The 25,576-nt window shown below is 53.8% G+C and overlaps 2 protein-coding genes and 1 long non-coding RNA gene across 3 annotated transcripts in view; 1 reads left to right on the forward strand and 2 right to left on the reverse strand.

The window, feature by feature from the left end:
• Positions 1 to 452: 452 nt before the first annotated feature.
• LOC125699085 (uncharacterized) overlaps positions 453 to 25,576 on the reverse strand; it is a 68,155-nt gene continuing 43,031 nt past the window's right edge. Inside the window, exon 3 of the long non-coding RNA XR_007379425.1 lies at positions 453 to 569. This is a non-coding gene — a long non-coding RNA (uncharacterized LOC125699085). The remainder of the gene's footprint in view (positions 570 to 25,576) is intronic.
• On the reverse strand, positions 3,469 to 4,493 carry LOC125699084 (metallothionein-1). Its single transcript, XM_048958218.1, has 3 exons — positions 4,361 to 4,493; positions 4,173 to 4,238; positions 3,469 to 3,686 (listed from the first exon to the last, which is right to left on the reverse strand). Exons 1-3 carry the CDS (start codon positions 4,389 to 4,391, stop codon positions 3,592 to 3,594), a joined length of 192 nt encoding a protein of 63 aa, XP_048814175.1. The 5' UTR covers positions 4,392 to 4,493; the 3' UTR covers positions 3,469 to 3,591.
• BBS2 (Bardet-Biedl syndrome 2) lies at positions 10,097 to 24,986 on the forward strand. Its single transcript, XM_048958190.1, has 17 exons — positions 10,097 to 10,231; positions 10,309 to 10,536; positions 11,560 to 11,685; positions 11,959 to 12,021; positions 13,024 to 13,101; positions 15,227 to 15,331; positions 15,851 to 15,937; positions 17,153 to 17,288; positions 18,204 to 18,343; positions 18,879 to 19,023; positions 19,824 to 19,995; positions 20,875 to 21,004; positions 21,654 to 21,785; positions 22,317 to 22,454; positions 22,892 to 23,004; positions 23,681 to 23,829; positions 24,379 to 24,986. Exons 1-17 carry the CDS (start codon positions 10,115 to 10,117, stop codon positions 24,483 to 24,485), a joined length of 2,166 nt encoding a protein of 721 aa, XP_048814147.1. The 5' UTR covers positions 10,097 to 10,114; the 3' UTR covers positions 24,486 to 24,986.

Here is a 25,576-nt window from a genome sequence, read left to right on the forward strand (position 1 = left end):
ACAGCAGACATGCGTGGGCAGGCTGGGGCCCTGCGGCACAGGTAGGGCCAACTTTCACTTGGCAGGTGTTTTCGGAAGGAAAAGAGCAGCCAGGCGCCTTCCCACACCTCCAGCACCCCCACCTTGTCTGCCCCCCCAGGGCAGGAGCCAGCCGGGCTGTGCTCACACCTGCCGCAACGTGGCATCCTGAGCCCCCCGCTCACCAGGGGCTGTGACACAGCACCCAGAGTGCCCCAACTCCCCCCGTGACATCACTCTGTCCCCTCATACCACTGCCCCCAGGGGGTTTGGTGCAGTCCCCAGCACCCAAACAGGTGTCACAAGCAGCATCAGGGCTCAGCTTCAGCCAAATTCATTTATTTCCTCCATCGGTATGGACGGTACAAAGCATGTAAAAATAAGCTTTCTCGTGGTCCCCATCACCCCCACCCTGTCCCCGAAGCATGGTGGCTATTTACAGGCAAGGTAGGCGGCTCAGTGGCAGCAGCTGCACTTGCTGCTGGCCGGCTCCTTGCACACACAGCCCTTGGCACAGTTGTTGCAGCCGGCAGGGCAGCAGGAGCAGCAGCCTGGGGAGAGAATGCAAGAGTTAGGGGGTGGGAAGGATGGGAATGGAGATATGTATATGGGGAAGGATCAGGGGACATCGTGGGAATGGGAAACTCCATGGAGCAGGGCTGTGGTTCCAATGGGGTCGGGAGGGTCCATGGGGGTCCTGTGTGTTGGAGATTCTCCCCTTCTCTCTTCATAGGGGAGGAGGGAGGCAGAGTTCCCAGGGAGAAGGTAGGAATCATCATGGGGGCTCTATGGTGTACACGGAGGAGTGCCACAGGATAGGCACCTCCAGGGAGAGTGGAGTGGGGGGAGAAAATGTGTGCATGGGGGGTCCTGCAGGAGCAAGTAGACAAGGGAAATGGGGGCTGTTCATAGGAAGACCTACAGAGCAAGTCGGGGGCAGGAAAGTGGATATAGGGAGTCCTACAGGAGCAAGTTGGGGGGGGCTGTCCATAGCGAGTCCAACATGAGTAAGTCGGGGACAGGGGTGTCCATAGGGGGGTCCTACCAGAGTAAATCAGGAGCAAGGAGGGGGTGTTTGTTGGGGTTCCTAAAGGAGCAAGTGGAAGGCAGGGAGGGGGTGTCCATGGGGGTTCTACAGGAACAAGTGGAGGTAGGGGGGCTGTTCATAAGGGGTTCTACAGGAGCACATCAGAGGTGGTGAGGGGGTGTCTGAGGGGGTGTCCATGGGGGTTCCTACAGGAGCAAGTGGAGGAGGTCCAACAGGAGCAGGGGGAAGGGTGCTTCCCTCGAGAAGGAGGAGTGAGGGAGGTCTCCATGAGAGTCCCAAAGGGGAAGGACAGAGGACCACAGGGCAGGGACCCCCAAAGCACCCGTGGGTCAGGGATCCCCGCAGCCCCCAACTCACTCTTACGGCAGCTCCGGCAGCGGCAGTTCTTGCACTTGCACGACCCAGCGCAGGAGCAGGAGTCACCTGGGACAGGAAAGAAGCCGTCAGCGACACGAGCCGGGCCGAAAGGAGCCAGACCGCGTCCCGTCGCGTCTACTTACCAGCAGCACAGGTGCAGTCCTGAGGGTCCATGGCTCGGTTCGGTTCCGTTCGGTTCGGCTGGGCTCAGACGGGCTCAATTCGGATGGGCTCGCAGCAGTGCCAAGCTCCGCTGCCCGCCCTGTATTTATAGTGCCGGGGTGGTGCTGGGCGCAGCGCACGGCGGGGCGGTGCCGATCCGTGCCGTGCTGAGCGCCGTGCCGTGCCGAGCTTTGGGGCCGGGCCGTGCCGTGCTCAGCGGGGCGGAGCAGCGCCGTGCCGTGCTCAGCAGGGTCACGGCCGTGCCTCCACCCCCCCGCCTGCCTGGGCAGCCCTGGCTGTTGGTGTCCCCCAAACCAAGGGGTTCAGCTGTGGGATGGCCATGCGTACCCACAGATTGAGTTTTGCTTTTGCTCTCCCTTCCTTCTCACCCCCCATCCCAAACACCACTCTTTGCCGGAATACAGCACGGCCCCACGTGCCCGCCCTCCTCGCTTCCCCCCTCCCGCTTTTGCTGCCGAAAGGGCGAATTGGGGGGGGAGGGGGGCTGGGGGAACAGGGGAATTTCCCGGCCGCTGCTCTGCGCTCGGCTACGGCAATGTGACTCGGCGGGGCCGTTGCGCCACTGCTGCCCCCCCGCCCCCCGCCCCGGGCAGCGCTGCGGGGCGGTGCGCACGGCGTCGGGCCGTGCTGAGAGCCGGGAGTCGCACGGTTACAGCAAAACAGCCCATCGGGGGCGTCGCACCCCATTGTGGACACCACATCCCACTGCAGTCACTGTATGGCATCGTAGGCGTCCCGTAGGTTATTATGAGCACCACATCCCGTTCTGGGCATTGCACCCCATCAGAGGAGGGCTGCAGCACCTCCCCTACGAATACAGGCTGGGGGAGCTGGGCTTATTCAGCCTGGAGAAAAGAAGGCTGCAGGGTGACCCCATTGCAGCCTTCAGTACCTAAAGGGAGCCTACAAACAGGAGGGGAGGCAACTCTGTGAAAGGGGAGATGACAGCAGGACAAGGGGAGATGGTTTGAAGATGAAGGAGGGGAGATTTAGGTTGGATGTCAGGGGGAAGTTCTGTACTATGAGAGCAGTGAGGTGCTGGAACAGCTGCCCTGAGAGGCTGTGATGCCCCGTCCACCCTGGAGGTGTTCAAGGCCAGGTTGGATGGGGCCCTGGGCAGCCTGGGCTGCTATGAAATGTGGAGGTTGGTGGTCCTGCATGTGGCAGGGGGTAGGAGCTTCATCATCCTTGAGGTCCCTTCCAACCCTGGCCATTCCGTAATCCCTTTATAGACATTGGACCCTCGCTGTGGGTTTCCCAACCCAATGTAGGCATCACACCCCATTCTGGGCACGGCATACTGGTGAGGGTATTGCATCTCATCACAGGCCCTGCACCCCGACATGGTCTTTGCACCTTGACACGGGCACTGCAGCTGGTGGTGGGCATCACATCCCTTTGGACCACTGCACCCCAATACCGGCATTGCAGTCCATGCAACTGCAGCCACCCCATCCCCTGCAGGCTGGCGGCTCTGCCAGTCCCACCCGCTGCCAGGAGGAAAACAAACTGGTTCTCTGGTGCCCCACCTGCTGCCCGAACGTTACCGCTGGAAATGGGCATGGCCCTTATTACCATGCTGTTGACAAATGCTCATAATAACGAGCTGCTTGTTAGCCCTGAGGATTTCTGGTGGAGGAGAGAGCCTGGGATTTGCCCTTGGGTATCAATTGAGAGGGGAAAAATAAAATCCTGGAGAATTAACTTGTGAGGGGAAAGTGTTAAACCCAGAGAGCTGGGGAGGCTGAGAGGAAGCCAGGCCTGTGACGGGTGCCAGCCTGGGCTGTTCCCCAGGCACTGTGCCATGCCCCCCCAACTCAGTGCCCCCCGACCCCAGGGAGCAGAGGCGCAGTTATATACACACAGCTTTATTCAGGCAGCTCATGGTACACCACATGTGCTGAACACTGACACGATCCGAACACACATATAAAAAAACACATACTATAAGGTTAGTTTTCCTCGGCGTGGCGGGGGGGGGGCCGCTACTTACAGCAGCTGCACTTGGCAGAGGGGGGCCCTTTGCAGACACAGCCCTGTGCACACTTGGCACATCCTGCAGGGCAGCAGGAACAGCAGCCTGGGGAGAAAAGAGACACATTTTGGGGTGAGGGAATGATCTGGGATGCTGGGTTCCCATCACCCCCCTCCCCGCACTGATGCTGTGATGGCTGGGCATCATCCCCAGCCTCATTTGGCAATGTCTCCTCCCTCCTTGGGTACCTCTTCCAGGCACCCTCACCCATGCAGACCACCAAGCACCCTCCCACCCACTCTGAGTGTGTCTGGAGCAGACAGAGAGCAAGCAAAGAGCATCGCAGTGTTGGTTCCCCCCTGCCTGGCATCAATGAGTGCTGAGCCTCGGGAATATCTGGACTTGGGGTTATGCTTATCACAGAGTCAACCTCCCATCCTCTGAGGACCAAAAGAAAAAGAGAATGAGCAAAGTAATATCTGGGAAAGGGATTCCTGAGCCTGATTTGATGTGATGTGAGTGGAGCTGTGTAGTGGAAAAAAAACAACACTGAGTGTTTCTGATCTCCGAGGGGGATGGGAGCTGCCTTACCTTTTTTGCACGATGTGCATTTGCAGTTTTTACATTTGCAGTTGTCTCCGCACGTGCAGGTGCCGCCTGAAAGCGAGAAGAAATGAGGATAAAAGGGGAAAAAAGGCCGAGCTCCCCCACCCCAGGCGTCCCCGCTGCAGCAGCAGCCCGCAGCCCCGCAGGGATGCTGCAGCCCCGGCAGGGCTTACCGGTGGCACACGGGCAGTCCTGGGAGTCCATGACGCGGTTGCGGGACGTCAGTGCAGAGGCTGGAGCTTCACGCTGCCCGAGCCGCCGCTATTTATCCACGGCGGGAGAGAGGAGTGCAAAACCTCCGCCCCCCCCCCCCCGCTCGCAGCCTGCGCACGGCTCTGCCCGCTGCCGCCCCGGGCGCTGCTGATTCACCGCTCCCGTCCCGCTGGGTGACGATGCGTTGGGTCACCGCCACCCCGAGACGGACGGGCGGATGGACGGATACACAGATATACACGCATCGGCGTGCTTGCAGAGAACGGGCAGCTCATCACACCGCCGTCCCGTCCCCGCCCTGAACCTCCTATGCCAAAACCGCGGGGCGTTTGGAGGAGGACGTGAGCCCGGCACACCGGCACAGCTCCCTCCCTCGATGACCGCCCCACGTCCCCACCGCCCTCACTGCCAGCGGCCGCACCGACGGACCCGACCGGCCCTGCCGGAGCCCGCAGCCCTCCGGCACCCCGCCGTCGTGCCCCCCCTCCACCCCCCCCCCCCGCTCCGATTAATTTCCGCACACAATTAGCAGGGAGGAGGGTGGCGGGGAGTCGCGGCGCTGCCATCGGTTTGGCCAACTTTGCCAGCAGCTTCGCACGCCCACTCGAAAGAGCCGCGGGGACGCGGGGTGGGAGGTGCCGAAGGGATGATGTCTGTGTTCTGTTTTCTTTGTGAAACGAAAGCAATGCGGCGTGCAGGGAGGTACTGCCTCTTGGCCAGAAGGCTTTGCCAGCCGTGGAGCATCCTCCCACACACGATGTGCTGCGTGCAGCCCCTTTTTGCCCCCATCCCCAAAAGCCCCTACTGCTGCTCCAGGCCCCGGTGTTTTCCCCTCCAAACATCCCATTCCCTGGAGCACGACTAATGTGCATCCCTGAGACCACCACACACGGCACCAGCACCCAGCATTGCCCACTCATTGAGGGTGACAGATGTGAGCCATGAGGCTGAGGATGTGCCCGTGCCGCAGCCCTCAGTGGCCATGCTGGGAACTTGCCGTGCTTTGGGGTTTTATCCAGGCTCGGCTCTTGGCTGCTGAGCCTTGCTGCTGCATTGGAGGCAACGCTAATCCAGCTAAACCGCGGGACCAGGAGTGTTTTACCACCCATCTGTCTGAGCACGTTGGGAGCCGGTTGGGTGACCAAGCAGGGAATGGTGCCAGCAGCTGAGCCATGCGCTGGTGGGAAATGTGCAGAAAGCCCACAGGAGGCAGAGCCCACGGGTTTGCACTTTGTCCCAACCACCCAGCTGTGCACCACCGTTGGGCAGATGCTTGTCCCCATGTCCCCACCGCACGTGACAAGCCAGTGAGGTGCCAACTCACAGTGCAAAACTGGGACCCGTGTGCCAAGGCTGCTTGTGTGGGATGCTTGGATGCAGCCCCAGCCGTGCCCCAAGCACCTCCTGGGGGAGCAGTGCTGGAATAGCCTCAGGTGATGCTCTCCAGCCGTCACATGAGTGCCATGCTGCTGTGTCACCGCAGTCAGGCTTTGTGTCCTGCAGGGTGATCACAACTGCTCAAGAAAACACAGCCATGCCCAGGAACACGTGCATGGCTGGCACTCATCACCTGCATCACCCCAAGTGCCAGGGCTGTCAGCACCTGCCTGCTGTGCAGGGATGTCATTGGGAAGCTCCATGAGCTGGTGGCATCTCCTGGAGGAGTGTGGAGGTGGGAGCCAGCATGTGACTCTGTTTCTTCCTGTCCGCTCCCAGCTTGGCCATGAGCCCTATCCCTGCTTTGCATGAGGGAAGGGAGGGGAAATCCCAGTCCCAGAGAGCAGCAGCGGAGCCATGCAGGTGCTCTGCAAGCTGGTGTCACTGTCCCCATGATGTGCACCTGTGTCACCTGGCAGCAGGTGGCTGTGACTGGTGGGAAGGTGACACGGTGGGCAGGTGATCATCCAGCAGCAGGTGATGTTCTGGGATGTGCTGCAGGTGACAACCACTGCGTGCCAGGTCCTGCTGGAGGACCTGCCGCTGGAGGACCTTCCTGTGTCCCACGGTGTCACCTGGAACAGTGAGGGGCTCCTCTAGCCGAGTGCCACAGCTCAGAGTGGTGGGAACCGTGGGCTGGGCAATGGAAGTGGGGTGGGCATGGCACGGAGGACCATTCCCTGGGAGCATCCCAGCACTCAGAGAAACCAAGGGGCACGAGCACCCCCAGCCAACACACCCTACCCACCAAGCAGTGCAGGACGGATGGCAGACCTGCTTTTTGCAGGGATCACGTCGCTGTTTGGAGGCGGCAAAGCGCCGTGCAGGGGAAGCAAGGGAAATAAGTGCTGACGCTGCGCCGTGTTGCTGGCAGGGGGTGAATCAGCCCCGAACGTGCTGAGCATCGCAGGCCGATTGAGGTGGCATCGTGCAGCACGGACGGCCCATCCGTGCCCGGTTGCAGGCAGGGCGCGGTGCGGGCTGTGCCTTCCTCGCTGCGGGGAGCGCAGCCCTCTGGGGGCTCTGCGGGGCTCCCACCCGCTGCCCACGGGGCGGCTCCGTGCGGGTTTTCATTAAGGACGAATTGCACGACGTGCAGGAACGTGACGCTTTCCCAACTCCGCAGAGGGCTTTGATGTGGGCTGCTGCCATCCGCGTTGCAAGGCGCGGGGCCGTGACTCAAAGCGCCCGACGGCTCCTTTCCACCCGCAGCCTGTTTGTTATCTGCGGGACCTCTCCCTCGGAAAAAAACAAAACACAAAACAAACCACGTAGGGTGGGCAGCGATTTGCTAATGAGTTGTTCGTAACGAACAAACGGAACTGCACCACGCGCTGGTGCGGCCCTGCACCCCCCGTGTGCCCCGAGGGCCGCCCCCGGCGCTCCGGTGGGTTTCGGGGCGGGCGGAGTCCGATCGGGCGCGCCCAGAGATGAAAGGGCCGCTCCGTCTGATCCCGAAACTCTCATAAATGTGAATGGAGATTACTTCAAGGTGTAACGAGGGCAGAATTGCGGCCCCTCAGGGCAGCGAGGGGCGAGGACTGAGTAATAAAGGGACCCGTGAGAGCCGAGCTGGGCGCTCGCGCAGTGCTGCGGGCAGGACCGCGTTGTGCCCTGCTTCGTTCGGCGGCTTTGGGAACCTCGGCATCACCGTAACTCACCGCCGTGACGGTGGCACTGCGACGCCCTACCCGTGTACAGCCCGGATTTTCTTTTTTCCCTTCCTTTCATGTCTTTCGGGTTCCCACAGACTTCAAACTCACCTGCACCAACAGCGAGCCGCCTCCCCGGCTGGAACGTGACCTGAAGTTTCCAAGTATCGTTACCTTGGGCATATTTCTTTCTTTTTTTTTTTTTTTTTTCCCCACTTGCTAATTTTCGGAATTAGAAGCCAAGGCAGAGCGGTGAGCAGCGCCGCGGGACACTGAGCAGACACTTGTCTGAGCTTGCACAACACCAAGTCCTCAGTGTGAGCACGGGGAATAAAAGGATGTGATGCTCTTCTCAAAGTCTTCGCAGCCAGAAACTGTGCAAGCAGTGGTCCTGGTCTGATTTCTGCAGAAACAGCTCACATCTGCTGGGTTTGGGGAGTTAGTGGCTCTCCCATCCCCAATCCCTCAACTCTATTCCCAACCCCTATTTCCACTCCCAGTCCCCATCCTCAATCCCTATTCTCCATCCCCAATCCCAATCCCTCAATCCCCAATCCCTCTCTCCATCCCCAACCCCCATTCTCAATCTCCACCCCTCAATCCCCCATCCCCCACCCCTCAATCCCCCATCCCCCACCCCTTACCTCCCTTATACGACTTCTGACGTTGATTTTTGCCAGCATCTCCCCCAGCCACCCACTGCTCACTATCTGAGCAGGTTTAACACATTGCCAGGGCACATCAGGCAGGAGGCTTCGGTCAGACAGGGACACGGTGGATTTCGAGCTATTTTTGAAGCCTTTGCCAGCAGTCAGCTCCTGGGTGGGCAGCGATGCTTGCCGTGCTGCTGCAGCCAGCTCCTCGCACTGTCTTTGCCTACTGAGCCAGCAAACCATGCCAGCTGTGTTTTGGGCAGGCTGAGCTCCCCCAGGAGAGCCGGATCCTTGGAACCGATGGGTGCTGGCTGAGAACACAGCAGAGGAGGCTCTTGTCTCCGTACAACTCACCAAGATTTTATTTTAAATAAACGAGCTGTATGTTTTGAAGGGACTGCCCCGCTGTCTGCAGCCATGCTTTGGAAGCTAGGAGAAATGAATGCTGAAATGGCCCACGTGGCACCGTGCTCCCGGCAGTTCTGCCACCAGGCCCTTCCTGATGCTGGGAAGGATGGACGTGATGCAGCCCAACACACAGCAGGGAGGCAGCAGGGCTGTGGGCGGCCCTTCCCACCCAGCTGTAAGGCACACAGATGTCCTTGGCTTTCCTCCCTCATGTCTTGGCTGAAGACCTGGGCCTGCTGCTGTTTCTGGTGTCAGAGCTGTTCCTTACAGGCAGCTCAGTGGGAAGCAGATGGTACAGATGGTGCTGTGACTGCTCCACTGCCCCCCACATCCCTAACTGCTCCCCCAGCTGCCCTCCAGGCCTCTAATTACCTCAACAGCCCCCTACATCCCGACCCCCTAGCTGCTCCCCAAACCCTTAATTGATCCCCCAACTGCTCTCCAAACTCCCAGTCACCCCCCAGCTGACCCCAAACTCCTAACTGTTCCCCTAGCTGTCCCACAACCCCTAATTACCTCCTAACTACCCCCATATTTGTCCCCCATGTCCCCTAACTGATCCCCAAATACATAACTGACACCCTAGCTGCCACATAAGCTCCTAATCACCTCCTCAATTGCTCCCCTAGCTGCCCCCCAAACCCCTAATTACTCCCTAATTACCCCTCGTGTCCCCTAACTGACCCCCAAACCCCCCAACTGACCCCTTAGCTGCCCCCCAAACCCTAATTACTCTCCTATTTACTCTCCTAATTACTCCCCTAATTCCCCCCATCTCCCCTAACTGACCCCCAAACCTCCCAACTGACCCCCTAGGTGCCCTTCAACCCTAATCATTGTCCTAATCACTCCCTAATTACCCCCAACCTCCCCTAACTGATCCCCAGCGCCTCCAGCCGACCCCCTTAGCTGCCCCCAAACCCCTGATTACTCCCCTAATTACCCCCCACCTCCCCTAACTGACCCCCAAACCCCCCAACTGACCCCTTAGCTGCCCCCCAAACCCTAATTACTCTCCCAATCACTCTCCTAATTACTCTCCTAATTACTCCCCTATTTCCCCCCATCTCCCCTAACTGACCCCCAAACCTCCCAACTGACCCCTTAGGTGCCCTTCAACCCTAATCATTGTCCTAATTACTCCCTTAATTACCCCCACCTCCCCAACTGATCCCCAATGCCTCCAACCGACCCCCTTAGCTGCCCCCAAACCCTTGATTACTCCCTTAATTACCCCCACATCCCCTAACTGATCCCCAATGCCTCCAACCGACCCCCTTAGCTGCCCCCAAACCCTTGATTACTCCCTTAATTACCCCACCTCCCCTAACTGACCCCCAAATCCCCCAACCAACCCCCAACCCTAATTACTCTCCTAATTACTCCCCTAATTACCACCCACGTCCCCTAATTGACCCCCAACCCCTCCAACCGACCCCTTAGCTGCCCCCCAAACTCCCCATTACTCCCCTAATTACCCCCGCATCCCCCCCCCATCCGGTTCCCGGCCCCGCCCCGTGACGCGGTGCCGTTGCGGGCGGTTCCGCTGGTTCCCGTGGCCGCCATGCTGGTGCCGGTGTTCACGCTGAAGCTGAGCCACAAGCTGCAGCCCCGCACGGTGGCGCTGGGCCGGTTCGACGGCGCGCACCCGTGCCTGGCGGCCGCCACGCAGGCGGGGAAGGTAACGGCGCGGCGCGGCGCGGGATTCCCGCCCCCGGCACGGCAGCCCCCGTGTGACGCGCCGCCCGTGTCCCGCAGGTCCTCGTTCACAGCCCTCACAGCCCCGCTCCGAGGACGGGCGGCAGCCGCTCGGCTCCCAGCGGCCTGGACGCTCACGTGTCGCTGCTCAGCGTCAATCAGGCCGTGACGTGCCTGGCGGCCGGGCCGCTCCGAACCGCGCTGCGACGGGATTGCCTGCTGGTGGGCAGCGGCACGCATCTGCTGGCGTACGACGTGCACCTCAACTCAGACCTGTTCTACCGAGAGGCGAGTTGCGGTGCTGGGGAGGGCTGGGTTAGAGCGTCCCGAGGGAAGGCGTGGAGGAGCTGCGAGGGGTCTGAGCGCGGAGCTGTGGGAGTGAACGGGGTGGGTGAGTGCGGGGAAGAGGAGCTGGGGGACGGCTGGTGGCTCTGCAGCCCTGCGGGAGGCTGTGGGGAGGGGGTGTCAGCCTCTGCTTCCTGGTGGCAGCGATGGGGTGAGAGCGATGGCCTCACGGTGAGGGTCAGGTCGGGTGCTGGGACTCGCAAAGAGCAGCGCTGTGCTGGCAGGGAGGGGGAGTCCGCATCCCCAGAGCGGTTCCAGGAACACACAGACGTGGTCTGCGTGTTGGTGCTGGGCTGATGGTTGGACTTGAGGATCTCAGAGGTCTTTCCAGCCTCAGTGACCGCGTGATGCAAAGGTTGAAAACATAAGATATACAGCTGAGCATGTGAGAGAGCCAGCCCTCACCACGTGTAACGCAGCACCTGGCAGAACAGGATGTTCTGATGGGCGTTTGGGGCTCAGCTCAACTGGTGGGACTGTGACAGTCTAAGCTATCGGTGCACGCGTCCTGCGGAGTGCTAGCACTTGTGGAATAGCAGAGAGCAGCAGGAACTGCCAGGGAACCGGAGACTGCTGGGAGAAACTTGAGGAGGCCTTGGGTTCATGCAACAGTACAACTTCTCCATTAGAGCATCGGTGTGCTGCCACACGTGCGCGTGTCATAACAACTCAGTTCTCTGACTTAGAGCTTCTGCCCTAACCAGGCTGCTGGCCAGACTTCATGTGTCATGTTATTATTCTGTTATTATCCTTATTAGCCCCTTCCCAAATCGGTGCTCTCCCATCGTGTCCTTGCCATCCCTCTGCTGTGAGCAGCCCCATGATGTGAGAGGGATGTGCGTGCATGGAGGTGTGGTTGTGCATCCCCAGCACTGCTGGAAGGGAGCATGGTGATGGCAGAAGCTTTTTCATGTCTGCATTCTGATGCCTCACACTCGGTTTTGTTCCTTTAATGACCCTCCGTAGGTTTCAGATGGAGCCAACGCAATTGTTCTTGGAAAGCTGGGGGATATACCATCTCCTCTCGCTATTATTGGTGGCAACTGTGCCCTGCAAGGCTTTGACTATGAAGGAAATGACCTCTTTTGGACGGTAGGGTTACACATAACGCTTTGGCTTCATTAAAAGTCCCTTTTGATGGAGTGAATTTCCATGTTGGGTGTTTGGTTTTCAATATGATAAATAATAATTTGGTTGTTGCACAGCTTTCTTATTTCATTTCAGAGCTTAAACTGTGTTTTGACCTGTGTTCGTTGCATTAAATGGTGCTTGAATGTCAACTGCATTCACTGCACTGGGGATAATAACAGTGGTTCACTCTCTGACCGCTTTCCTCAATACTGAAGACAGCCTTTCTCATTTTAGGTTACAGGAGACAACGTTCGGTCCCTAGCACTGTGTGACTTCGATGGCGATGGCAAAGCTGAGGTTTGTTTGTAGCCGTTTATATGTGAATTCAGCTGATTTCATGGTATTGCAGTGAAGGGGAGATTAGCGAGTGCACCTGGCTTAGGTGATCAGCAGAGGGATCCTGATGAGGAAGCTGTCCTTTTTCCAGGCTGCAGCCTGGCAGAAGCGCACACAGTGGCTCAATCCACGTTCGTGGAGCTGCGCTGCTCTCTGGTGCTGCTTGGATTGAGGGAAATCTTTGGGTCTTGGCACTGGTAGTGCCTTGCCTTGGTGAGTGCGTGGCCAGCTGTCGTGGGCCGTGCTCTTATGTCTGTGTACCACACCAGAAGTACAGGAGAAATGTAATGTCTCATCATTGCTCACAAGGCACCTGTGTTGTGATAGGGAATGAGAAGATGGAAGACCTGATAAAGAGCCAGTGTCTTCTTTGCTCACCTGTTTTGGGCTCAGACTGGGTGTAACCCATGGAATGGGTCCAGAGGTGGCCACTAGGATGATCAGAGGGCTGGAGTACCTCTCCTATGAGGAAAGGTTGAGGGAACTGGGCTTGTTTAGCTTGGAGAAGAGTCCAAGGACACCTCTATGTGGCCTTCCAGTAGGGAAGGGAGCATATAAATGGAGGGGAACGGCTGTTTACATGGGTAGACAGTGATAGGACAAGGGGGAATGGTTTTAAATTGAGACAGGGGAGGTTTAGGTTGGATATCAGGAGGAAGTTTTTCCCCCAGAGGGCGGTGAGGCACTGGAACAGGCTGCCCAAGGAGGCTGTGGATGCCCCATCCCTGCAGGCATTCAAGGCCAGGCTGGATGTGGCTCTGGGCAGCCTGGGCTGCTGGTTGGTGACCTGCACACAGCAGGGGGTTGGAGCTGGATGGGCGCTGTGCTCCTTTGCAACCCAGGCCATTCTGTGGTTCTGTGAATTTGCCCTTGCTTTGCAGTAGGGCAGCCACCTTTGTAGGAGGATTGGTGACACTTCGATGTGTGGTTCAGTGGTTTTGAGTTTCTGTGTTATTTTTGCAGCTTCTTGTTGGCTCTGAAGATTTTGACATCCGAGTGTTTAAAGAAGATGTGATCGTGGCAGAAATGTCAGAAACGGAGGTAAATTACTTGCAGCTAATATTTATTGTAATTGTGGGTGGAACTCAAAACACTGTGTACTGTAAAGCTGCTCTGGTTACTCTGGTTTAAATGCATTGTGTAGGTAAATAGTTACCTACTTGGCACTGTGTCTGTCCTTCCAGAGTTGCAAAAGTCAGAGTGTAACGACGCCTTTGATAACACTTGGATGAGGTTTCTGACATGTTTGTTTACAAACCTTTAACTGACCTGCCTGGAAATCAGGGCCCTGGCCAAAGGGCTGTGTGTTCCTGGCAGGGCCCCGTGGCTGACACACTGCCTTCTGTGTTACAGGACGTCCTCTGCTGCAGTTCTCAAATTCACTGTCTCTGTGATGAAGTCGCTTGTCTCGTGTGTGTCCACATGGGGAATGGCAGGGTGGAAAGAATCTCCATTGCACACAAGTTGTATAAACAGGGCTGTGCCTCGGTAGCACCTGCATTAAGAGCTTTGTCCTTGAAAAACTGAGGTCTCCCTGCTGCCCAAGTTAGGACTAGAAGGCTTAGTTAGCTATTAAACTGCTTACAGAGGGTCTTAAGGAGCAGTGCAGGCTGTGTTCCAGGAAAGGAAGCTGTTACTGCTGGTAGGATTAGAGCCAGGCATTGTAAGCAGTACGTTCTGCTCTCTGATAACCAATCTGGGGTCGTGTTGTGATTCCTAGTTAAGGGAAGGGAGCAGTCTGTGGCTCTCACGTGCTGTTTGTTTCCAGATCTACGGTCAAATTGCTTTAAGTTCACGCCTGCACAGCCTTAAGACCTACTGCAGTCTTTCTGCTCTAGTTTGGAAGGATGCAGCTTCACCAAACCTAAAGGCAGGGGACAATGGCTGTGTGCATTGTGCTCCTTTTAGAAGACTTGAGTAGTTTGCCTTCTCGGTGTTTAATTCTGTTGGAACAGATCACAAAGGTTGCTGTGATTTGTGATAAATGGGCGCTTTGGGTGGACAGGGAGTTCTGCTGTGTGGGTGGGTTCTGCTCTGTCTGGGGTCTCTGTCCTCCCAGGGAGTTCAGGATTTGGAGGGTGGTGTTACATGGGAAAGGCTTTGGAGAAGAAGGGCAAAGGGTTTGGAAACAGTGTTCTATAGCAAGAAATCCAGGAGCGTGCTCAGCTGAGATGAATTTGGCTTACCTGTGTCTTTCATGGCTGTGTGCAGATAACGTCCTGCAGGACTGAGTCACGGGCACCAGGACTCCCATGAGGGATGCTGTGTGTGCCTTAAACCGGACCCCAGGGTGCTCGTGTACATGGTGGTGATGAGTGGTTCCTTCCCAGTAGACTGGGGTGGATTCACTGGAAATCTTCACAGTGGGAAGGTCTGGGTTCTGTGCGAAGGATTGAATTGAAGGACTGAGCTGAGCTGTACAGGAGAGCGGGCGGCTGCTCGCGTCTGTTCCTCCAGCACTGAGTTGTGCATTGTTTGTGCATGGAGAAGGGCTGCAGTCCAGGCACTGAGAGGCCTTGCTCAGTGAGGAGCTGTAGGGTAAAGGGTCTTAAAAGGAGTGAGAAACTCTCTGGGCTGTGACTCTCAGGTCTTTCCCTGGAGCCGTTACTGAGGTAATGCCTGGCCTGCTGTTCTGATTGTCTTCCAGCAGAACCCAACTGTGGGAGCTGTTAATTTTTATCGTGCTGATCTCGGGCAGAGCTTTTCTACCAATAATATCTCTAGGGTTTTCCCAGCCCGTGTAATGTTGAACTCCTTTGCATCCTCAGGTCCTGAAGCTCCAGGGAGCGCTGTGTGTGGGGAGCAGTTTTTGGGTGTTAGCACCAGAGACCACAAGAATCCTCTGAGCAGTTGTGCTGCTGTTTGTGGTAATAAATACTTGGTCAAAACACGGTTTGAGGGCAGTTCTGCAAGCTTTGTTGAATTGTGCGTTAACACAGACAGCACAGCTTGTGTGAGGAAACCCTGCAAGGCTTTTGGTGGGGTTAAACTGAGCTCTAAACACAGTTCCTTTGGTGTTTTGTGCTCCACACAGTGGTCTTAATTACAGCTAACTTCCAATGGAGTGTGGTTCATGTGGAGGCTGTGTGTAGGCTGCTCTTGGGGGTGCAGAAGTTGGTGTGTTCTCACTGCTGTGTTCTCTCTATCTCTCCTTTCCCTCTCCAAGACTGTGACTGCCCTCAGCCCCATGTATGGCAGTCGCTTTGGCTATGCTCTTTCCAATGGCACGGTGGGAGTGTATGACAGGACGTCCCGCTACTGGAGGATTAAGGTCAGTCCTGCCTTGCAGCATCAGCACTGAGAGCTTGAGGCCTCCAGGGGAGCTGGTAGCTGATCTCTGCTTGTTGATGCTACCCAAACTCCGTAGACGGTTTGACATTTTCTACTGAGCATAGTTTGTATGTCATGTAATTATGTAATTGATGTAATTACTATATTACAAAACAAACCCGTTTTTATAGATCCAAGCAAAATCAACAGTATATCAGTTCCTTCAGTTCTTTTGGAATTGTTGGCGATGACTGCTGCTAAACTGTATGCTTAGGGATGCTCCAGCTTTGTGGGGTCACTGAGCAACCAGAGGTCCAGCAGAAAAATGTGAGTTTGTTGTTGAGAAATGCCTCTGGCTGTGTTGTTAAACCAACAGATTGTTTTCCAGGCACTGAATGTGTCTTACATTGTATGTGTTCAAAGCTACTTTTTCCTTTCTGTAGACTCATTCTCCAGGGTCTTGCATGTGTCAGGTTAGAAGGTGCACTCAGGCGTAGTTTGTGCTGTTTTCTGTCCTCAGTCTAAGAACCATGCGATGAGCATCCATGCATTTGACCTGAACTCTGATGGTGTGTGTGAGCTGATCACCGGCTGGTCCAATGGGAAGGTGAGTGTGTGCTGCAGGGAGCGAGGAGCTGTGGGTCTGCAAGCTGTGTTTGAACCAGGCCGCTAAATGGTCTTAAGTAGAGCAGACAGAATATTAAAGGCTGCTGAGGAGCTGTCGTGGTAAACCCAATTTGCCTGGGGAGTCCTTGCCAGATGCAAGATCAGCCAGAGAAAACCTTCCTCTGCTTAATTCAGAGTGAATTGCTAAGGTGTGGTAAGCTGTTTCTATGGTAGCAAAGATCACGTGCAACATCCTAGAGCTCTCCTGTGTCTCTTTTCAGCTTTGTCTTGAGTGCATGCTAATCGTCTTCTGCTGTGTTTCCTGAATGTTCTCCAGCTGCAGGGGACGAGTGGTTATGGGAGAGGGCAGCGGCGTCGGTCCTGGCTGTGGCAGGATTAGTGTAAATCCATCAGTGTCATTTAATCTGACGTCGAGGCGTTCCACGCAGCTCAGTCTAGGCTCTTAAGCCTGCTGCTTGGTGTTCCCCTTGCCAAAAATGGCTGTTCTGGTTGCCAATTCTCTCTTGGACGCAGCTTGCCAATTTTTTTTTTTTTTGGTAAATCTGCTTTCATAGCACCTCTCATTACTCTCATTAGCCTAGGGGAATTTAATTAACTTTGTATCAAGCTGGCAGCCTAGAGCCGGGGTATGTTGCAACTTCTGTTGGACTAGGTGTCTAACATTGCTAAAGTGAGCACCCTTCCTCTGTACGCCTTTTGCTCTTTCAGCTGCAGGCCCTGCCCCGTCTGTTGGCCTGAAGCAGCTCCCAGCTCTTGGAAACAGCACTGCTGGGTGCTGTGCTTTGGCACAGATGTGCTGCGCAGAGCTGAGCCCCCTGCTCCATCAAAGATAATTCCCTTCAGAGATAACTAAAAGTTGTTCATCAGTCCAGGACAGCAGCTTAGCCAAAAAGCTGTACATACTGCATTGAGGCTACATCCAGTCTGCATCTATCATCACTGCATCCACGTGTGCACAGCCTTCCCTGTGTCGGCGTGTGATGCCCTTTTCTTCCTCCCTGCTGTTTGTAGCTGCATCTCTGAAGAGCAGTTCCTTTCACCTGAGCCTGTCGACAAGTCGCTTCCTGATAATGTATCTTCCCTCTGTGGCCCTGTGCTCAGCAGGACTGCAGCTCCACGAGTGGTGAACGCCACCACGCTGTGTGTTTTGGAGCTGGCTGTTCTGTTCATGTCCCTCATCTCTGTGCTGCTCCAGGTTGATGCACGCAGTGACCGAACCGGGGAGGTCATCTTTAAGGACAACTTTGCTTCCTCGATTGCAGGAGTGGTGGAAGGGGATTACAGGATGGACGGGAGCACGCAGTTAATCTGCTGTTCGGTTGATGGTGAAGGTAGGAGGGCTGGTTGAAACACCAGTTCTGCACGCAGCAGCGTCAGGCGTATTGTGTCATCTCAGATGAGCTAACCTCTGATTCTGTTCTGTAGGCGTTTCTGTGTGCCAGATTCTGTGTGCCCTTGGCTTTGTGAGAAGTGAAGGGAATTTTGCGTTAGGCTATCTGCTAACGGGATTCAGATATTGCCTTCTCTGTGCTAATCAGTGTGTATATCGTTATGATCCCAGATGCCATCAAAATCCATTTGCCTAAATGACAAAGTCCCATCCTAAAAGTGCAAAGAGAAATATACTCAGTAAAGACTGTGGTTCTTCAGGCAACAGCATGAAGGATGAATATATGGGAGGTCTTTTTTTTGTGTGTGATTCTTTGGTTACTTAACAGTCACTAAAGGGGGACAGAGAAGTAAAAAAACATATATGTATTTTGGTTTTGTGAATAGTTATTGTATTAGAAATGTTGGGTGTTAACAGCCCTTTGTTTCCTGGAAAATGCTCTTCTGAGACTGCAGAGCTGCTGGTTTTATCCACCAGACTTTCAAGAAGTGACACCTGCTTGCTGTGAATGGAAACAGATATGACCATAGATACTTAAATTAGCTCAGTTTGAGTTTATGGGGCTGTGTGATGGCTCCAGGAGAGACACTGGTGTGATGATCCAGCTGCTTGGCTGCAGTGGCCTGAGACAAACAGATCAAGCACAACCCGTTGGAAACAAAAGCCTGTCCTGTGCAATGGCACAGTGTTTTGCTGTCTGTCTTAATCTTAGGCTGCTGGGAAGTGCTTCACTTGGGATTCAGCACTTCAGCCCCATCCCAAGCCTGCCAAGGGGCTGCATGCAGTTGTGAAGGTCCCTTGTCCTCGTTGGGCTGTGTGTGTAAGTGTCAGATCTGTGTGTGTTCGTTCTGTACAGTGCGGGGTTATCTGCCGGGAGGTGAGGAGATGAAGGGAAACCTGATGGATACGTGTGCAGAGCAGGACGTGATCCGAGAACTCAGTCAAAAGAAACAAAACCTGCTGCTGGAGTTAAGAAATTATGAGGAAAACGCAAAGGTACCACTTATGCGGTGTGTGGGGCCAAGCCCTGGCTTCCCATTGCTATAAAGGTGGGAGGAGGTCGTGGGGCAGTCTGGACAAGTCAGAGCTGTAGCCTGTAATCTGCAGTGAGACTGTCTGCTTGGGATTCCTGCTTGTGCCTTGTGCAAGTGCAGAGCGTGCTTTTCTTATTTAATAAGTCATATTCTCCTCGCCTTGTCTGCCTGCTGGAGCAGTTAAACAGAATGGGCTTTGGTTCAGCATGAAATTGTCTGAAAATTGTAATTTTCAAAGCCTGAGCCAACCTGGGAGTCAGAGGGGCCATGTAAGAGCACTGCCAGGGTGTAGGTGCTTCCACCTCCACGGGGAAGGCACAGAGGGCTTTGCAAAGCAGTGTGAGGAACAAGCAGGCTCACGTTGAAAGAGTAAAAGAGCACAGTGGCAAAAACACAGAGTTGTGCTTACAATCGAAAACGCACGTCTTTTAGCTTGCTAGAATAAAAATGGTGAAAATGGAGATTGTGTTCCTGAAGGGTTTTGTGCTCTGGAACAGGCTGAGCTGAGCCCGCAGCTGAAGGAAGCTGATGGGCAGAGAGGTGTGATTCCAGCCAACACCCAGCTGCAGACCTCCCTGTCGGTTAACCTGGGCTCTGACAGCCAGTCTGCTCACGTGGAGCTGTGCATCTCCACCACCAATGGTGAGCCGCAGTCTGCAACCACCACCACCACTGATCTCCATGCAAATTCATGCAAACGTTTAGTTATATTTAGCTGATGCTTTGCCTGTCTCCCCTTCGCTGTCTGTAATTTCCCCTTTGTGGCTGCTTTCCTTCCACGGTTTTGAATCAAGCTGTGCTCCTTTGATGGGTTTTGGGAGAGAGGAGTTGGGTGGGATTTGTTTCTCATTGTGTTTTGTTTTCCAAGGCAGTTAACACTTAGCTTGGATGAAATGAGTGTTGGGGATCCCTGCAGCACTCTTTGTGTTGACTGTAAGCATTAATGAAGAGTGCTGTTGTTCCCCAGTGAAAGCAAAGTGCCCACCACTAAGTGCAACCATCTGTAGGGAGGGATAAACATCCATAAGAGCATTTTTGTTATGAAAAGCAACCAGCCAATGAAACCCAGCCCACTAAGGCAGCAGCAGAGCACCTGTCCCAGAAATTCACGGCCAATCTTGCATGCCTGTGGGTGGGTTATGCAGTATGCAGGTAAACGGGATGTGGGGAGTGCTGCAGCCTGGAGCTCCAGCTCCTGCACCGTGTTGGTGCAGGCATTGTGTGAATGCAGCTGGGCCTCAGCTTGGGGCAGGAACCAAGCAGAACCAGCAAAGTCGCCCAGCGCCAGGCACGCAGAGGGTGCAGGCCGTTCCAGGTGTAGTGCTGCTCATCTGGAGCACGTTCACAGTTCAGGAGAGCTGCTTGTGCTTAACTGTGAAGAACATGGTGGCTAACATGACAGCTGTTCATTGAGAAACTGGTTTTTTCTCCTTGTTGCTAAGACACAATCATCCGTGCTGTGCTGATCTTTGCTGAGGGCATATTTGAAGGAGAGAGCCACGTGCTGCACCCCGGCCTCCAGAACCTCTCAAGCTGCGTTCGGGTTCCCCTCACTCCACCCAAAGATGTCCCTGTGGATTTGCACATCAAAGCCTTTGTGGGTTATGGGAACAGGTGAGGTTTGTGCTGTGAACTCTGTTGGTCTCCACAGCAAACACTGGAGATGTGGCTTCACACTTGTCCCACTGAAACGGTACCATTAATTCCCCCATGCCTCAATTCTCTCATTGCTGGAATATCCTCTTGTACATGCTGTTATCCTGTGCTGCTGGGCTCTTCTTCAGGCACTCATAGGGTCCTGCTGTGCTCCAGCTCTGCCTTTTAGGAGCAGTGAGTGGTTCTTGTCCAGGGCATGCCTTGCTGTGGCTCTGCCTCTTAGAGGCCTGGATGCTGGCAGCTCTGCCCATGGTACATGAGCAAACCTGGAGGCACTGCGCCATCTTTCAGACCACAGAGTGACCCTGAGCCTGACTTTGGGGCTAGTAGGATATGCCTGTTTTCAAGACAACATTTTCTACACATCTGTCTTTCTCCCTGCTCACATCTACTGCATCTGGCAGCATCCCAGGGAGCAGCACCTGAACAGGGAGCTGTGTTTTGAGTGTGAGCCAACCACTGCAGAAAGAATGTATGGAACTGAATTCCCTTTTTGCTTCCTCTATTCTTTGTTACTGCTTTTAGTAGGACTTTGCCAAAGCTGTTAATAAATGATCCAGTTATGTAGCAGAATCTTAAATGTAAGCATGTATTTTGTTGGAAGGATTACGGAAAATGTAGGCAATGGGGAGGAATCATTCGGCCTCATACAGGGATGTGTTAAGCCTGGAATTTCCAATTCCCACAGCTTCCAGCTGTTTACCAGTGTTAAGCAGCTGATTCTATCACTGGGAGCTGCTGATGTTAGTGCTCAGCCACAAGAGACCCAGCAGCCCTTGTAGGAGGTGAGTCTCTGTGATGTTAGTAACCATCCTTCTTCCTTTTGGATTCTTCCAGCACACAGTTCTACGTATTTGAGCTGACCAAACAGCTCCCCCGCTTTTCAATGTATGCCCTGAGCAGCCCGGACTCGGCCACGGAGCCGCTGAGCTTTGTGAGCTGTGCAACGAATGAGAGGCCACAAAGGGTGAGTGATTGCTCTGCTGCCTGGTCCTGCTGATACACAGCGCACGGAGGGCTGGCAGTTAGCTTGAGATTTCCAAGAGGAAATATTATTATGTGCTCCTGGCCTTTGGAGTTCTGCAGAGAATAGGATAGAGGCAACGCGGTGCCCAGAGGATGGCTCAGGTAGCTGCAGTGTAGGTTCTGGAAGATCTGAATTGTGAGATGGCAGTGATGAGAGCCCATCTGCTCCCACGTAACTGCGGGGCTCTGTCATGCCTGCATGACTTTTCCCATGTTAAGTGGTCAAGGCAAAAAAAAAAAAAAAAAAGCAAAGCAAGATTGAGGAAAAATTTCCTTTAAATTCTTATGGTGGAATGCAGCTTTGCTTCCTAGCTTTCTCCTGTCTCTGGGCCTTATTGTACTTTTTGGTCTTTGGTCTCCTATTGTCAGATTTGATTTTCTTGCAAAGATTCTACTTTGGAGCAGGGGGCCAACTGCTCCCATCTCAACAAATTCCCAGCATTAATATAAGAGATGAATTGGAGTGAATGGAGCTCCCAAGAAAACCTGAACGGAGCCCTGGTGTCATGTGCACATGTATGGCCATTGCATGGCTCTCCAGACTTCGCACACAGCTGATGGCTGATGCTCTTTGTTTTATTTTTTGCAAGATTATTATGTGGCTGAATCAGAGCTTCTTGCTACCAGAGGATGCGGAGTTTCAGAGCGCTCCCTTTCAGGTTTGCTTCACTTCCCTTCGTAATGCAGGCCAGCTCCTCATCAAAATCAAGCCTGGTGGCGAGGTGAGTAACTTCAGAGACAAGGGGAGTGCCCATGTAGTTACACACCACTGAATCTTAAGGGTGGTTCCAATGTGGGGCTGTGAGAATGAAGGAGGACTGAACAGGCAGAGGAAGAACTCAAGTTCTGGGGGTGTCTTTTGGCAGCTGGAGTCTGTGTTGCTGCTAGTGGGTAAAATTCCAGTGCCAGTCAACAAAGCGAATTGTTCAGGCTACAAAAGAGTAGGAAGGCATTTGTTGCACATGGAGTGGTTCCACGGGGCTGCAGTTTGAGACACAGAGGCTGCCCATAACTTCTGTGCTGTCCTTATATGCACAAATTCCCCTTTACGCCACACCTCAGTAAAAACCCCTTTGAAATCAGTGTCCCCTTATCTCCAGTAAGCCTTGGAGCTTGTCCTTGCAGCAGTCTTGTCTCTTAGAATGAACTGCTTTGAGCCTAAGCAGCTGTTCTCCAGGCAGCCCTGCTGAGTCGTTTTGGGAGATATTTTGGCATGGAAGAGCATGTAAGTGCTTCCTTGTCCTTTCTGACAGATCTCTATCAGCACGGATGATATTGATTTAGCTGGTGACATCATCCAGTCCATGGCCTCCTTTCTGGCAATTGAAGATCTGCAGGTGGAAGCAGATTTCCCTGCATACTTTGAGGAGCTGCGGAAAGTGCTGGTAAAGGTGAGAAGGAACTGGGGGCATTGGTACGAGAGGAAAAAACTAAGGATCTCCAAACTGCTTTTTCTTCATGTAAATCAGCCAGCAGTGACTTGCTAAATATCTTGTGCAAAGGATGAGGGGTACCCTCAACGTTCTGTGTGTTAAATGGAACAAATGGATTTTGGTCCCCAGCAGCTGACTGTTTAGAATAATGTAAATAGGTTGTGTGGGAGACTGAGCTGTGGATTTGGGCCAGGGTGTAAGGTGTGCATCTCATCCTGAGCATCGTTTTGTAGGCTAAAAGGTGCTGCTTCAGCAGCTGGGAGGTGAGGGAAAGGAGGATGGTCCTGGGTTGGTTAAGCTGGAACGTTATTTCTTATTATAGTGGGATGGGGTGTAGCTTAAACAATTCCCAGAGTGCTTGAAGGCCTTTTCTCATGGGTGTTTGCCTTGGCCAGGTGGATGAGCATCACTCGGTGAATCAGCGGCTCACTGCTGACATGGCCGACCACTCCAACCTCATCCGCGTCATGCTGGTTCAGGCAGAAGATGCACGGCTCCTGGGAGACATGTGAGCAGTTGCCACATTGTGTTTTGGGTGTAGGACAGCCGGTGTCTGCTTCTCAGGCAGGAAAAAAAGCATAAAAGCATTTGTGTAGTGGGAGGGATGCCCAGTTACAGTTCTTTGAGCAGGGTGGTACCTTGGCTGGTTCTACCATGAGCTGTCATTGAGCCTTGCCCTGTTTTTTAGGGGGAGGCAAGCCTGGGGGAGGCAAGAGTGCAGGTTTTGGCCTTGAACTGGCCTTGGGAAGGTAAGAGCTTAGAAAGGATGCAGTAAGGGGAGGAGGAACCGAAAGCTGTCTCTGGTAGGTGTGCCTTTGAGAACACCCAGTCTGAAATGTTCAGTTCCAGGCCCTTCACTGTGCCGTCCTGTGCTCTGCTCATTTCCTGCCCTGGCTGCCAAGGGCGGCAATAAAGAGGTCTGAATCCTGCCGGCTGGTTTTACTTTCACTGGGGCATGCAGCATCTGCATAAAGAGTCTACCAAGATAGACCTCTCTTTCTTTTTTCCTGTTCAATAATGAGGCTAACCAGCATGTCTAGACGGCTCTGTGGTGCTGTAGCTGCAGTCATGCAGGTAACCGTGGCAGCCCTACAACTGTGCACTGCTGCAGCTTCCTATGGACAGGCCAGGAGTCGCTGTCATGTCCCCAGAGATTCAGCTCACCGTGCTGATTGTCCCCCCAGGAAAAACATGAAGACGCGGTACGTCGAGCTGTACGATCTGAACAGGGATTTGATCAATCAGTACAAAATTCGTTGCAACAATCACACGGAGCTGTTGAGCAATCTGAAAGCAGTGAATCAAGCCATCCAGAGGGCCGGGCGGCTACGTGGTGAGCGTGTGTGTCTGGGGGGGGATGGGAGTCCCCAGCCCCACTGAGGCTGATATCTCAGACACCAGCCGGGTTGCTTCAGTGGTAGAAGCGGCCTTTGACTGCCCAGACAGCCAGCTGCTCATGGTGGGGAACGCGACCGGTGTTCTGGGAAGAAAGCTCAAAGCAGTTTTCAGTTCTCTGGGTGGTATGGAACTCAAGGGCTTTATTTCAGTTCTTCATTTATAGCTAGCTCAGTTAAAATAAATAATAATAAAAAAAGCAGAGCTACCGACACAAGCAAAGCCGTCAGTCTTTATTATTACTGCTTCTGTCAGCCTTTGGTGAAGGATGCATTTTGTTGTATATTCGTAGCTTTCCCCTTTCAACAAGTCCTTCAAGCTGCCTTGTAGTAGAGCTATGGAAAATGCTTCCAAGAAAGGGCTTTACTTAAAGAAACACTTCACTGGCACTTCACTGTTTGCTTAAAAACGTTTTGAGCCTCATACCTATTTTCAGCACTTCTTTCTCCTTCTAACTGATTTTTTTCTGTTTTTTTTCACTTCGCAGTTGGCAAACCTAAGGCACAGGTGATTGCTGCTTGCCGGGATGCAATAAGAAGCAACAACTTCAACACGCTGTTCAGGATAATGCGTTCAGGGGTCGCATCTTCTTAAAACAACCAGAGAGAGGAACAGCAGTTGTGTAGTGGTGACGTTTCCAGGCTGTAGGACCAAAGCCAACAAGCATCTCATTCATTCCCTGCTCTGCTGTAGGGTGAGGTAATAGCAAAGGTTGGATGTTAGTTAAGGCGTCAGTCCAGAAATGTTATTTCTGCAGGCCAGAGGACAGGAGGCTTCTTGAACGGTGCATCAGATGTAAGTGCAAGGGAGGAATTTATGTAAGGCAGAGGTGTATCTGTGAAGCATTTATTTTTCGTACAGTAACTTATTTGTGTATTTTAATATATTTTGTAGTTGGGCATCAGTTTTCCCATTAAAATACAGACCGGTTTGGCTGCTTTTGTTCTGATTTAGTTGGGGTGATGCGTACGGTTGTTTGCTGAAAGATGAAACAGAGGTCTGTGAACACGCCGTGTTCAGGGTTTGTCTGTCACTGGGTTTGCATTGGAGCTAAGGAACCTGGAGCTGACTGAAATCTCAAACACGGGACCACGAATCTGCGAACTTCAGAATCAAGTTTTCGGAACTTGCTTCCAACTTCTGCAGTCAGCTTGTGCCCCCCAGTTGTGTTATTCTGCATCAGAGAACCCGTGATTTCATTGCAGGGATGTGCTGCTGCTTTGGTAAATTGCAGTCCACTGCACCAGAAGCAGCAAAGGGATAACTGCTGGCTTTGCAGCCAGTTGGTTGAAAGCTGCTGGGTTCCAGCGTAGGAAGGTAGGAAGCAGTTGGTTTCATACCTGACACTCCTCACACCCACGCTGCAGGGAGCTTTGCTTTCAGCTGCTTGTCCGCAGTACTGCTGGATAAAGCTGCAGATGCTGGATGGGCAAGGGTGTATTTCAGGAATGAGGAAAACAAAGTACATGGCCAGGCTTGGTGTGTAATAAAGAGCTAGCAGTACGCAATGGGATCAGGAGGTCTTGATAAATTTCTTGTCCCCTGGCTCAAAACTGTTTATTAGTTGTGGGATCTTTTAAATTGGATTTATATATTACAATGAAGCTGTAGGTTAGATGTGAAGATAGTGCAGAACCTTTGCCAAAACAAACTTCTAGAAGCTAAAAATACCCTGAACAGGGTGA

The sequence above is a fragment of the Lagopus muta genome, chromosome 12, assembly GCF_023343835.1.
Source record: "Lagopus muta isolate bLagMut1 chromosome 12, bLagMut1 primary, whole genome shotgun sequence".
NCBI classification, from domain to species: domain Eukaryota; kingdom Metazoa; phylum Chordata; class Aves; order Galliformes; family Phasianidae; genus Lagopus; species Lagopus muta.

Bases quoted from the DNA above. Each gene is read 5' to 3' on its own strand.
- LOC125699084 (XM_048958218.1), bottom strand. From the start codon at position 4,391: ATGGACTCCCAGGACTGCCCGTGTGCCACCG. The intron at 4,239-4,360 runs GTAAGCCCTGCC...TCTCGCTTTCAG, and splicing joins GGACTGCCCGTGTGCCACCG to GCGGCACCTGCACGTGCGGA. The intron at 3,687-4,172 runs GTAAGGCAGCTC...TTTTCTCCCCAG, and splicing joins ATGCACATCGTGCAAAAAAG to GCTGCTGTTCCTGCTGCCCT.
- BBS2 (XM_048958190.1), top strand. From the start codon at position 10,115: ATGCTGGTGCCGGTGTTCACGCTGAAGCTGAGCCACAAGCTGCAGCCC. The intron at 11,686-11,958 runs GTAGGGTTACAC...TTCTCATTTTAG, and splicing joins GAAATGACCTCTTTTGGACG to GTTACAGGAGACAACGTTCG. The intron at 19,024-19,823 runs GTGAGCCGCAGT...CTTGTTGCTAAG, and splicing joins GTGCATCTCCACCACCAATG to ACACAATCATCCGTGCTGTG.